This window comes from Crotalus tigris, unplaced genomic scaffold (genome assembly GCF_016545835.1).
Source record: "Crotalus tigris isolate CLP2741 ecotype Arizona unplaced genomic scaffold, ASM1654583v1 scf7180000017731.4096049, whole genome shotgun sequence".
NCBI classification, from domain to species: Eukaryota; Metazoa; Chordata; class Lepidosauria; order Squamata; family Viperidae; genus Crotalus; species Crotalus tigris.
Genome location: NW_024096599.1, coordinates 1,750,494 through 1,764,784, shown reverse-complemented (window position 1 = coordinate 1,764,784; position 14,291 = coordinate 1,750,494). Strand labels below are relative to the sequence as shown.

General features: G+C 34.2%; 1 protein-coding gene and 1 long non-coding RNA gene across 5 annotated transcripts in view; one reads left to right on the top strand and one right to left on the bottom strand.

Annotated features, from left to right (window-relative positions):
• Nucleotides 1–14,291, bottom strand: part of MTCL1 (microtubule crosslinking factor 1) — a 96,508-nt gene that overhangs the window by 12,760 nt on the left and 69,457 nt on the right. For all 4 annotated transcript variants that reach the window (XM_039339200.1, XM_039339202.1, XM_039339201.1 and 1 more), the window contains 6 exons: nucleotides 13,741–13,971; nucleotides 11,534–11,716; nucleotides 8,016–8,183; nucleotides 6,327–6,575; nucleotides 2,800–3,102; nucleotides 248–279 (listed from right to left, as the gene is read on the bottom strand). In XM_039339200.1, coding sequence (XP_039195134.1) covers nucleotides 248–279; nucleotides 2,800–3,102; nucleotides 6,327–6,575; nucleotides 8,016–8,183; nucleotides 11,534–11,716; nucleotides 13,741–13,971 — 1,166 coding nt within the window. The remainder of the gene's footprint in view (nucleotides 1–247; nucleotides 280–2,799; nucleotides 3,103–6,326; nucleotides 6,576–8,015; nucleotides 8,184–11,533; nucleotides 11,717–13,740; nucleotides 13,972–14,291) is intronic.
• Nucleotides 1–14,291, top strand: part of LOC120306267 — a 72,856-nt gene that overhangs the window by 16,584 nt on the left and 41,981 nt on the right. Inside the window, exons 2-3 of the long non-coding RNA XR_005556223.1 lie at nucleotides 2,003–2,121; nucleotides 3,529–3,643. This is a non-coding gene — a long non-coding RNA (uncharacterized LOC120306267). The remainder of the gene's footprint in view (nucleotides 1–2,002; nucleotides 2,122–3,528; nucleotides 3,644–14,291) is intronic.

Genomic DNA, 14,291 nt, shown 5'->3' with positions numbered 1-14,291 from the left:
AGGAAGGAAGGAAGGAAATCATATGAAAATCCTTTAAAAGATACTGGTTCATTCTTACTTTAAACTGCAGATTTCATTTTAAGCACTGAATGCTTGTGCATAACAAAAATACACAGCTATCAAACAACTGTCATGGAAAGATTCTAAAAGTAATTTTTAAATAGATCTGAACTCAGTGCATATGAAGGTAAATGTGTTAATACATTACAGAGTTCATTTGGGATTTCTTTCTTTCATCTTTACTCACCTTTGCAGATTTCCCTTGTGCATTTCTTCTTCCTGGAAGTAAAATTAAGAGTTAATTTTAGATCTTGCATATATGTGTATCAGTGGCTGTGTTTGCATTAGTTTATTTAATTGTTCGAATATATGAAAATCCTTTGAAGAATGTATCAAAATTCTTTCTACATAATGGCTTCTGAGAGGATTTTGAAGCCTTAGTAGTTCATATAGAAAAATGTAAAGAATTCTAGACAATTACAGAATTTGTAATTCTTTAATTCAATATCATCAGGGCGGGGGGAAGATGCAAAAGGCTTCATTATTTTAAGGGATCATGGCACCATGAATTTGAAATAATCCATCAAAACACATTTGGGGCTTCATTAGTATTAATAACATAATGCCTCTTTTAAAAAAATGCATGATGTAAGAATAACATCTTTTTTCTATCTTTTGTTTCAAAAGAAATTCAATATCACAGCAATACTATGAGTGACAATAATGCATTCTCTATGAATAAAGAACACCCTTTTCCCAAACTAAAAAAATACCATAACATTTCTCTTTCAGCAAAACACCCTACACTGAAAGGCAGTAGTAGGACTTCTTCTGGTGCTGTAAAATAATTGGTCAGAATAATTCTTGGATATTTAATCTTAGGTTTGGATAGAAAACATAACATTTTTTAAAAAAAGGTTTACTGGATGGCATGACTAGATTCCAAGTAAAATCTAGCTGATTGACAACTCTAATATGGTTGGTGATATAACCAACTCAGCAATGCTTTTTATGCTTATAATTAATCAATTACAAGTTCTGAAGCCTAAACTGAATTACAAACTGACAACTTCTGTAAAGCTTCACACATATAGACAATCTGATCATTTTTTTGTCAGTGGACAGAAGGACTAGCCCAATGGTTCTCACATATTTTGGTCCCAGGACCCTTTTATATTCTTAAAAATGACTGAGGACTGCAAAGTGTGTAGGTTATATCTATCCAGGGCTTTTTTTCTCATAGAACGCCCACAACAGAGTTCCGGCACCTTTTTTGGATGGAACCTTGTAGGGTAGGCAAGGTGGGTTGTATGACATGTGTGAGTTCCGGCACCTTTTTTTTTTTAAGAAAAAAAGCACTGTATCTATCAATGTTTACTGTTTTAAAAATGAGAAATTTTAAAATATTAATTTATTTAACTTTGCCAGCCCACTGAAAGAGTCCTGGAGATACCTTGAGGACTACTGGACTAGACCAATAAGATGCACTGCCTTACAGAAAACAGTCTGAAAAGATCTATAAGGGCACACAGAAGGTCAACAAAAGAATACTTACATTTGTGACAAAAAGGTTGTTTAGTTCAAAAACAAAGCCAGCTTCTTTACATTCACTTTAGCCAGGAGAGATAGCTTTAATGAAAGGCAGCTCAAGACACAGTACCCAATACAAAGTCACCATTCTACCAGGAAGTTTAGGCTGGTAGCCTTATTGTTTGGTTTACTGTGTATGGCTAGTACTGGAATTTTCCACCACTTAAGTACTATTTATTTTGGGACCTTGAGAATATGACAGTGAAATTGACAAGTAATAGTATATAGATGCATTGCCAGCATGGACTCCTATAAATCATGCAAGAAAGGAATTGCCTTTGTCTCCAGATTAAGTTTGTGGGCAATTTGTAAAATTATGTCAACATCTATAAGAATATTTCTACTCCAAAAGTGGTCATCTACAAAAATATAGCATAAGTATATCCTATTGAATGTTCTTTTTCTCTTCCAGTGGAATTCATTACAAGCCAGGAATGGAAATATAAGAAAAGAACTGGATCACCCAGTCAGTGTTCCCCATGGAAAATTTTCCTATCTTGTGAAGAACATTTTGTCCTGGTACTTTGATAGGTAAGATTTTCAAGTGGAAGGGCTTATACTTGCCATAGAACGGCAAGCTCCTCTAAAGAAAGATCCATCTAATTTTCTCCAAATCACTTCCCTTAATTTCTCTTGGTATGCTGAAATTTGCCTTAAAATTATTCAGGAAATTCTTCACATTTTAACATTTGTTTTTGTTTGTGAAATGTGCATATGTTTGTGTACACACACACACATATGCATATACATACATACATACATACATACATACATACATACATACATACATATCTCTATTGGGAAACCCTTTCACTCTAATTTAGGTTATTTGCCTATGGCTGCAAATACCCAAATAAATAAAATAAATATTCAAACATTGATATACATTAAGGATATCCACAAGAAGAGGCTGCCAAGAGAACAATATAAGAAGGTGTAATGTTATGTTAACATTACACTAATTTTCCATTATTTGCATAGTTTCACTACTGTGTTTTAGAAATATTATTTGATTATGTTACTACTTCGTTTTTGTATAGTGCTTATGCTTTACACACTCTTGATTTTGATTTCAGTTCACAGTAGGTAATAAAGATCATGATGAAGATGCCACTGGCTTATAAACTATAAGCATTTGATGAAAATATTTGTCATGATAGCAGTATTAATTACCATGTAACTGATAGCATAAAAGTCAAACCACATTACCTCATTTACACAAGTTAAGAATCTTTCTTGTTCCACTTTCTGAGATTGTGGTTCATCAGAATCATCTGGAGAATCGAGGGACAAGGTGTCTAGAAATAAGTTTTCTGTGGCAGTGCATCTGTCACTTTCCTTCAATTTAGACAGTGATCGATCTTCAAATTGCATGGTTTCTGAATCAGAATAGGACCTTGATCCCAATGGATGAGGCACATGATGGTTCCCTTGATGTGAAAATGAATGAAAGGCAGATTCTTTTGAATCAGAAAGGATGTTGTCCCCCCTTGGTGGATTTACTTTTGGAGGCTGAGAAAGAAATAAATAATGGACAAAATATTAATATAGAGACTTAAGAATTCTTAAGAGAGAGGCAGAAAGTATGCAAGGTCTTCCTCAATATTTCAAGCTACTTTTATCTTTTTTATATTAGCATTATTTATATGAAACTTATTTATTGTATCCAGTCTAAATAAAAATAGAGATTAAAATTATACAGTGTTTAAATTAAAGTATTTGAATAAAACTAGAAAGAATTGCACTACTATTATTGCATTAATAAAATGCCACTTTCCTATAGTTTCTTTAGGATAACAATTGGAGGGGGTAAAAATAATGTGGTTTAAAAAGTCTAACCAATGAATTCCTTTTTGCAGGCACTACTATCACAGTTTGGATGGAAAATTAATCCTGGCAAAAGTATTCCATTTAGACTGTTATGTTTTCTATTCACAGTATGCAGGAACAAATGCAATGTATACCATACTGAGTGGATATTGGACATCATTCCACTTGCAGTTTGTACCACATTAGGAAAGTCAAACTCTTTCTAGATGGACACTGACATAGGGTGAGTCTCATGACTAGTCTAAGTGCTGACTAGTCTGAATTAAATACACTGAATACACTGAATTTAAGACCCATGTAAGCATTTATTATTTGGCATTGAGTTTTATATTTATATGTGACAACCTAGAATAATAAAAAGCACCTCTTCATAATTGGAGAATAACAAAAATGATCTGCGAAATGTGTAATACCTTGTAGTTACAGGTAGGATAAAATTAGATTTGATGTGTCTCAGGAGACAATATAACCATACATTTGAAAGAAAGAGAATAGTTTTATTCCTTTAAAATGTCAACAATACATAAGCTAATACTACTACTGCAAATGAGTTACGCTTTTTTTCAGTAACTTGATTTAAATTGTCAAGAAGTAAAATGATTAAGGATTATGAATTTGTTTATTTATTTATTCAATTTCTATAGCTGCCCAACTCACCAAGTGACGCTGTAAGGTTTACAAAAAAATATAAAAAAAATCAAAACAATTTAAAAAACATTAAAACAATAAAAACCTCAACAAAATAAATAAGGACAAAATAGCAGCTGTGATAATTAACCAACTAATAGTAAAGCCAAGTAATGGGTCCCTTAACATATCAGTTATGCTCTTGGAATCTGTTGATGTTGTTGTCAGGGTCATTATCTGTTAGATTTGCTACATCCGGCCTTTTCTCTAGAAGCTCATGGGACTCTTACTTCATTTTATTCTTACACTCACAATCACGTGAAGTAGAGTGGTCTGAAAGTGAATGACTATCTTGCATCAACACCTTAATCATTACCTCATGTTGCCTGCCATTTGTTTTGAATATGAAGAACGGCTGCAGGACTTGGGTTTAGCTAGTCTAAAGAAGAGAAGAAATAGGGGAGACATGCTAGTAGTATTCCAATATTTGAGGGGCTGCCACCAAGAAGAGGGGGGTCACATTATTCACCAAAGCACCAGAGGGCAGGACAAGAAACAATGGTTGGAAACTGATCAAAGAGAGAAGCAATCCTGGGATTAAGGAGAAACTTCCTGACATGAGGACAATTAACCAGTGGAACAGCTTGCCTCCAGAAATTGTGGGTGCTCCATCATTGGAGATTTTTAAGAAGAGGCTAGACATTCATTTGTCTGAGATGGTATAGGTCCTCCTGCTTGAGCAGAGGGCTGGACTAGAAGACCTCCAAGGTCCCTTCCAGCTCTATTCTATTCTATTCCCCTCTTTTTTCTCCTTGTTCATAGCCAAACATTGAATTCACAAATGGACTTCATAAAAGTGTCATTTGGTTGTTAAAAAGATGCTGAATTACAGGAATAAATATATCTGAAACACCCAGCTCTACCAATGTTGTTTCATTGTTAATATATGTGGAAAATTCCAGATTTCCAACTGCTATTCTGTAACTGATCCATCCATAGTCCAGTCTTCTTTATAGTTTTCTTATATGTTATTGGAAGATAAGCAAAGTATTACATTTTGAAGATAGGAAAAGTGAGCTAGTGGCAGAAAAGCATTTTTATTATGATTTTTAAAGCCAATAAGATATAAATTGATTTTGTAGTATTTTTACTGGAGCTAAGAAGATATATTAATTTTAACTGTTATATTATTGGTCTAGAAATCTATATAACATTGATAAGTACAGTGTTTATAAAATAAAAGAGTAGTGTTTAGGCATATGAATCTTTGGAGATTACATATAAGCCTTCTTGAACATTCATTATGAAAATCAGGAGCACAAAATCTAGTTTAAATAATTTATGGGCAGAAATCCAGGATAGAAATATCTTCTAAGTGAAAACATCTATTTGTGTAAAATAACAATATCTTGAAGAGCAATATATTATAATCTATAGGCAGGATAATCCATTCTTTCATATATTTTTGAAACTGACCATCAGATATAAGATGGCTCAGTTATTTAGCAAGTTTCATCACTGAAATAAATAAATACTTAGATTATAAGCACTTTAATGAGAATTAAACATTCTAATATTTATTTGACTTTTTGTTATAAATGCTGGGAAATGCATAAAAAGGTTTTCTTTGATGAATATGAACACCTTAAGCAGATCTGCAGCAACATAATACATAACTATATTTGGGAACAAAGAAAACATTGCCCAAGATAAGGACTTATTACAAAAATATTTAAAGCAAACATTTCTGAGACTAAAGTATGCATCTATAAAATGAAGGGAAAAAAGTATCTAATAAAGAGAAGACTAGTTCACGAAAGCTCATGCCACCGGTTAATTTTTAACATGGCAGAAGAGATTATTACTTTTGTTGCAAAAGACTATCATGATTGCAAAATCCTAATTCTCCTGGTTTCATAGAAACTTCAAAATACACTTGTCATCTCTGATAGCTGAACACCTGTAATACTTATGCTGTAGTTTACAATTACATTGCTGTTAACTTTTTTACTTGTGATGAGAGAAACAAAACAGTATTTTTGACAGAAATGAAATAAAAAAGAAAAGAACTTTAATCTTCAGCAAATTTCCCAAGTACTAGTAAGGGTGCTTTTCATTTGTAGAAAGACAGCCGCCTTAGTCTTCAATGGCAACAAACAAAAAGAAGTCTGGTAGCATCTTTTCTGATTAACACATTTTATTGAAGGCATAAACCTAATACTCCTTTGGGCCACACATCCTGAGATGTATCTTGTTTTAATCAGAATGTCATAATTTACCTGTTCTACCTTCCTGAGCAGATCCTTTTTTTGCCTCTCCCACTCTCGCCGGTCTTTGTCAAGTTTTTCTAGAAGCTCTACTTTTTCTCTTTTCCAGTTTTTCTCATTGTGCTGAAATTGCCATTGCAAGTCCATTACTAATCGATGACTCTCTGCTAAGAGTTTCTTGTGTTCCTCTCTTTCTCTTTTGAAAGTTGTTGTTGCATCAAGGCCAGTTTGACTCTGTGCTTTTTCAGTCTTCCCTTCCAGCTGTAAATTAAAACAAAACGTCCCAATGGCACAATAGTTTTTCATAGAAATTAACAGGATTCGACATAAGCTTTGACATTTAAAACACTTTGATTTGAAAAAACAACTATAAAATGGCAACAATGTTTATCTAACTTGTAGCTTAAGATTGCAATTCAATTAAAAATCTCACTGAAGTTTATGATTCATGGCTCAGAAAGTACATCAACTCTGCTGCTTTATAGTACAAAGAAAGTACTACATCTTATAATTATTTTGGGGTATTGTCTGAGCTACAATTCAAATGTAAACCTATTTCCAGTCCCAAACTTCTTTACCTGACTGATTATAGCATGTTATGAAAAATAATACAATAATATGTAATTATATTTATATAATGTAAGTACATATTAAATGAATAATATACATAATTATAAATACATATAAAAAGAATATGGCTATTACAACTTCAGCTCAATAAGAAAATTGGATTGAAAAAAATTATTTTATGTGATAGTCTCTTCATTTTATAAGTTGTAAATACTACTTTCAAGAACAGAAATGTATTATTTCTTGACTGAAACCCACAATTTGAATGGCTTATATTTGGTACACTCTCACAATTTCTAATATTCCCAGAGGAATTTCTACATTAAGACATTTCCGTACAGCCAACTTAATCATTTTCCAAATACTCAGAGCTACTTTTCAACTGCTTTGACTGCAGCCTTTGTGAGAATCCAAGATGAGGCAGCAGCTGATCAAAAAGGAAACAAGATCTTCACCTCCAACAAGAACCCTATTCCTACCTTCATAGCATGCTTGTTGTATAGTGATAAAGGGTTTTTAATAGCAGTTATTAACTGCAAACAAGTCTGAAATCTGAGGCAAACATTTTGGGGCACTAAAGAAGTTTAGCTGTCTCACTTCCCAAATCTGTTATGCTATATGGACTATGTGAAAACAAATAATCTCAATTACTCAATGCCAATGATAGCACAGGCTCACAAGCAGCACAGTCCCAGTCCAGGAGAACTGCAAAAATACCACCTGAAAGTGCACTCATTCAAAAGCAACAGAGACCCTACAGAATAAACATACAATATCATATCCCAAGGAGTAGAATTAGTACCATGAATTAATTTTTAATTTTATGTTTTCAAGTCAGTGACTGCCTGGACAAATCTTTGCAGTTTTCGATTTTTCAAAGTTGTTTGCCACTTCCTAGGGTTGAGAGAAAGTAACTGGCCCAAAATCATCCAGCTTGACTTCATGCCTAAGAGAGCAGTAGAAGTCAAGGTTTCACGGTTTCTAGCCTGATGCCTTAATCACTACACCAAACTGGCTTTCATGTTTCCAAAATGTTGATGAAACCATCAGATCCTGCACATGTCTCTGTAGGGATCTGTACCTCACTTACAGCGTCATGCTCTTTGACTCTAATTATGGGAAAAAGCATACCTGCTCCAGTTGACATTTCAATTTAGTCCATTCCATTTCCCACGCAGCTTTGTCAGTGGCATATTGTTGTTGCAAATCATGACGCTCTTGCTCATCATCTTGGAGTTCTGATTGGAAGTTATCCAACAATATTTTCAGGGCATGCAAGAGTCGGCTATTATCCTTTGCCTGAAAAAAAAGCAAAGCTATCTGCAGCTATATTTCAGCTATCTGAAATATTATAATTCAACCACCAGTTTACAAACTATGGGATCAAAACTTTTCTCTTCCTTAATATATTTGTGGGCTTCAAAAAAGAAGATGACCTGGAAAAAAGAAATATTTAGCAAGTCCACAAAAGACTTGCCCATGGTACTTCTCCTAATTAATAATATGTTTTAACAACATGTTTGGACTTTTTAGAACAATCAGGGACAGTTATGTATAAAGAGTGTACAATATATTGGTCCCTAACACACAAAACAACAGAGAGGACAGTCTACAGCAGGGATGTCAAACGTATCATGAGGAAACCACGCCCACCCCATTGCCGGCAATGGGAAAAAGCTCTGATATGTTGTGCGACGTCATGTGATGTCGTGAGTTTGACATGTCTGGTCTACAGTCTAGCCATTGGATTCTATAGGCACTCAGATGGCCAGCTAAAGCTTGCAAAGACTCAATATCCTCCATTTTCTGGCACAACTTTTAGAGATGACTTTACTTAGAGGAAAAAAAGCTGCAGAAAGATTTTTCTCTCCTTGCTGGTTTGTTTCTCTACTCTTTAGCCTGGAATCAAGGTAAGGTTTTCAAAAGGGATATTGGATGGAGGGCAGAAAGACAGTTTACACAGTTTTAGCACTTAACTTGGGTATATATGTGAGAGAGAGATTGACAAGTCAGCTTTTGTTTTTTTCTATTGAAGAAAAATGGCTTGGAGGGAGGGAGGGAGAAGATTAAGCTAGGGAAAGGTTTTGGGAAACTCGTCCTGAAGCTGCCTTTTATGCAAGGCTGAAAGCCTAGAGAGGCAGGAGAGCTTTGCAGCTTTCCTGCTTTCCAGATGATCTGGGCCAGCAAATAGGCACAGAAAGCTCAGAAAGCATTTTAGGGGTGCTGAAAAAGGAGGCTTCTCCCAGGAGACATGGGGAACAGGCCTAAGTGCTTGGGGGGAGACAGGCAGTGGAGGGCTGTACACCATTCCTGCGGAGTGTCGTAAGTGCGAACGACCAGGGGAGCGCTGTAGCTGTCATAACTTTGAAACAGGTTCATCTATAATTTTGGGGGTGTTAGTCATTGTTTTGAACAGTCGTATTTCAGGTGTGAATGTTGAGACAATCAGTTGTTGAGGCAACTCTTTTTTTTTGCCTCATTCTCAAACAGTATTAGTTTTATTTTTCATGTTTCTATCACCAAAAGCAACACAAAGTATAACATTAGAAATCAATACAATATCTCCGTAAAACACATTTTAAAAATCACAACTAAAATATAGAGGCTCGGTAACCTGAATGGTTCATAACATTTAAAATGGTCACCAAAACCTGTATGTATGTATTTAAGTATACATACATTTCTACTTAAAATACTTAAATTAACAAAAGAAACCACAAAATATTTTGACACTGTTTTAAATTGTGATGGCTCAGACTCCAGTGTAATTCTGGTTGGAAACTGAGAGGAGTGGCAGTAACAAAAGGTCTCTACTTTTTAGTATGAGAATGTTTGGCCTGGGCTAGAGGGCTGGGTTAAGGGCATAGGCACATCAAAAATTACAAGTAGATTTTCCAAATAAACTAGGTATGTCCTTGCACAAGGGCCTCCCCCCACCCCCAATTTCTTAAGTAATTTTAGAGGTGGACAAGAAGAGAGGCTGAATATGTAGGAAATACTAAGAATATCAACCCATAGAATAATAAACATACACGTTTTTCAAGAATGATGAAGACTAAAGATAAGTGCAGTGTATTGAATCTACATGCCACTTTACTTATAAACTATGGGCCAGGAGGCAGGCTAAATATAAAATACTAGAGAGATTTTGATGTATTTTTTTAATTATAAATGTCTTTTTGTGGCAAGTGAATGCCATGGAAAAGAAGGTATTGCACTGTGAATCCTTGATACATATAGAAAAAAGACTCTGAGCAAGTAGATATTTTTGTGTTTGCACAGAACAAGCACAAAGTTCCTTTGTGAAGGAACTAAACAAAGAATTTCATAGCGCCATTTGTCATTGTAAAATATATCCTTGACTTGGTAGTATACTATTTATCTATCACAGAACAATTCAAACTATTATCTCAAGAAAATACACAGATATCATACAAGGTTAAAAAATGTGGAATGTCATTTCTATTATGGTAATATTTTGTAAATTCAACTGCCCTGTTATAAATAGTTTAAACCTAGTTATATTATTTGTCTGGAGATATTAAGTGCTATTGCTTGCTGCCCATAAACAAACTGAAATATTTCTATCCATATCATCTTTTACCAGTTCTCTCTTACTATCCATGCCAATTTTCATTTTCAACATAATTACTCTACAACATATCAATTTAATTATATAGCTTTTTACTTGTAACTGTTAGTAGAATCAACACTGATGCAACAGAAAGCCTTTTCAATTTTAACCCCAAGACTGTGAAATGTCATGTAACTCCATTAGAACAGAGAGCATGATTTATTTAAATAATTATAAAAATCTTTGCATTTAGATTAGCTTTGGACTTTTAAATGTACCAACAATGTTCAATACAGCAATTTGAAACTGTTATTGGTTACTTTTATTTGCTTCAGTCATTAATTAATTCTTATATTTTATTATTTATATTGTTCATTGATTTAGTAAAATTTTATTGAATGATATTATTTTCCTGTATAAAACCAGTAGTTATCATACTTTATATCAAAAGATATTGGCTAAATAAGCAGTCCCCAACTTTTTGGGCTCCACAAACTGGCGCCGGCAGCAGTATGAGCAGAAGGGATGGTTTCATGTATACAATCTAATCATGCATATGGACAGTTAAAGTATTCATGTGCTCGCCCGTTACTTGCAGAGCCCGGTTCTCAACAGTCCATGACCAGTCAGTCTGAGGCCTGGAAGTTGAGGATTTCTGGGCTAAATTGTCAATAGTTTTGCAGAAATTGGATTGGACTGCAAGTCATGTATTTGGAAAGGAGATTGCTAATTAATATCTTGGTATATTTTGATGTCTAAACACTGCATCTGTATGTAGGTCATACTGTTTTGAGTTCCCCAAATTGGAAACTCTCTCAATACTTTTGTGAGAAAAAGGTTAATATTAATTAACTCTTACAGTAATGATTGGGAAGTAAATTGCTATGGAAATGCTTAGGTGAAATAAACATGTATATTTTGCATACCACCATTCAATGATATACCTTTCTCAGCAGTGCTTTCCACTTGGGATAATCTTTTATAATACAAAATAGAATAGACAGAATGGATTAAATAACAAATCACAGAAATAACTCTCATGACAGAATAAGCACCTGCACATTTGCCTTGATACCTGCTTTTGTAGCTGCAACAACTCTGCTGTCTGTAGTTGTGGTCCATGGTTGCTTATTTCCACTGTGGAAGGAAGGGAGTAATTTATCATTGGAAAAACGTCTTCCTCCTCTTCCTCCCCCTCTTCGTCACCTTTTTGTTCAGACTGAAAGGTGAATTCTAGCATGGGATCAAGGTGTTCCATCTAAAATTGCAAATGAATTAAAATAAATACAATCTTATATGAAAGAAATAAATTCCTACATGAAATAACTACCTATTTTGTAGATTTTCCTTATTTCTTTCTATGAGCTTATAGATACTTAATTGTTTATGAAATCAAATTGATGAAGTGGATAAAAATTTGTTAAATCCTAGAAAGTAGTTACTCCCTATTTTTTTAATGTATAGTTTGTTCATGACTTGTATTACTTAGGCTTCCCAAATTTAGTACCTTCAAGATATATTGGCATTAATACCCTCAGAATTCTTTGAGAGGAAATTGGGAATTATGCTGCTAACAATTAGAGGACTGTAGTTTGCAAAAAGACTTCATAATAAAATTCAATATTAAAAATCAGTATATATAAAGAAACCATTATTAAGAATATTAAAAACAAAACAGTGATTCCTGGGTAGACTCATATTAAACAATAATATTATTTTAATCTTATTGAACAAATTCTTTAGTTTCTGAGATTCTGGGATTTCTAGAATCATAGATCTAATCTCATATTAGGCAAAAATTAACACAATAGGCTTTATAATTAACTGTATTGATATGGCCTTTATATTGGGGGTATATTTATAATATATAAAATTATTAGTATGTAAATAAATGTAAAGAAATATCAACAACCTAAGATATGCAGATGATACCACTCTAATGGCAGAAAGTGAAGAGGAACTAAAGAGCCTCTTGATGCGGGTGAAGAAGGAGAGTACAAAAGTTGGCTTGAAACTCAACATTAAGAAAACCAAAATCATGGCATCCGGCCCTCTCAATTCCTGGCAAATAGATGGGGAAGAAATGGAGGTAGTGACAGATTTTATTTTTCTGGGCTCCAAAATCACCTCAGATGGGGACTGCAGCCAAGAAATTAAAAGACGCTTGCTCCTGGGGAGGAAAGCTATGGCAAATCTAGACAGCATACTAAAAAGCAGAGACATCACTCTGCCAACAAAAGTATGTATAGTCCAGGCCATGGTTTTCCCAGTTGCAATGTATGGCTGTGAAAGTTGGACCATAAGAAAGGCTGAGCACAAAAGAATTGAGGCCTTTGAACTATGGTGCTGGAGAAGACTCCTGCGAGTCCCTTGGACTGCAAGGCGTTCAAACCGGCAGTCCTAGAAGAGATCAACCCCGACTGCTCTTTAGAAGGCCAGATCCTGAAGTTGAAACTCAAATATTTTGGCCACCTAATGAGAAGGAAGGACTCACTGGAGAAGGGCCTAATGCGGGGAAAGATTGAGGGCAATAGAAGAAGGGGACGACAGAGAATGAGATGGCTGGAGGGAGTCACTGAAGCAGTAGGTGTGAATTTAAATGGACTCCAGAAGATGGTAGAGGACAGGAAGACCTGGAGGAACGTTGTCCATGGGGTCGCGATGGGTCGGACACGACTTTGCAATTAACAACAACAACAACAAAATTTAAAAAGAGAATTTGCTGCTATATAATTATTCTTTTTATTGCTCCTGCTTTTAATTAATACAAAATTAACAAATGGTAAAAGACATGGCAAATATGATAAATACATCAATATTAGAAGGAGTAACTGCCCTGAAGTCACTCATATTGAGCAGCAGAATAAATTATAATTCTATTTCTTCATATAATACTTTTAAATTTTAATGTAAAGTATCATTTGGTTCTTCTGAAGAAAGATAACCTAAACTGCAGGAGAAGCAGAAAAGTGTTGGGTTTGTAAAGTCATTGTTTTATCCCTCAATCTTTAAATTTAGAATTTAAAGGTAACATATAACCTGGAATTACTACACAAATGAATATATATTGCTACCTTTTTTCTTTTATAAGCCTAATTTATTTCAAGTACCAGTTTGATATCTTTTCTGCTTAAAAACATTGTGACAGAGATTTCAATGCCACAATCAAGGTAATTCTGGCATTTGAACTTGAAGTAATGTTATTTCTTAAAATGTATTTTGCCTATAATAAAATTATTATCACATTTTACTTTATTCCATTAAATAATATGAGACAGTTACCTCAAGTATGTCTTCTTCTTGCTTTTTTATTTGCCTGCCATGTTGCCAATGTTTTAGCAACCATTTCAATTTGACATATAGGATAAAAATGTTCTGCTTGAAATGTCTGAGTTCTTGATACATCAGAATTTTCTCCTGACTCCAAGTTTTCTCTTCCAGTTTGTTCTGCAAAGTCAAGCTTTGTACCTCTAAATCTTTTCTTTGTAAGTTTTGCAGATGGTCTTCTTCCAACTTTAAATAGAACAAATATGCACATGAATAGAATATTGTCCTTAAACACGTGTTACTGAAATCTACCCCCCACCCTCATATCCTTTTGAGTATAAAAACCAAGATTGCCAATTCTGATTATTATCACCTGATTTTATCAAGGGATCCATCTTTTAAGAAACCCCAAGATCTCAGGTTGAAGACTTAATTTAATTAACCATAATAGCCCGCTGGAAAAAAATTACACAGCTCATTTAGTGTAACAACCTGGATCAGATTTCTGTAGTATAAGCATTTGTATTCTCTGCATATAAACACTGTCTCTTCACTTAATTATTTCA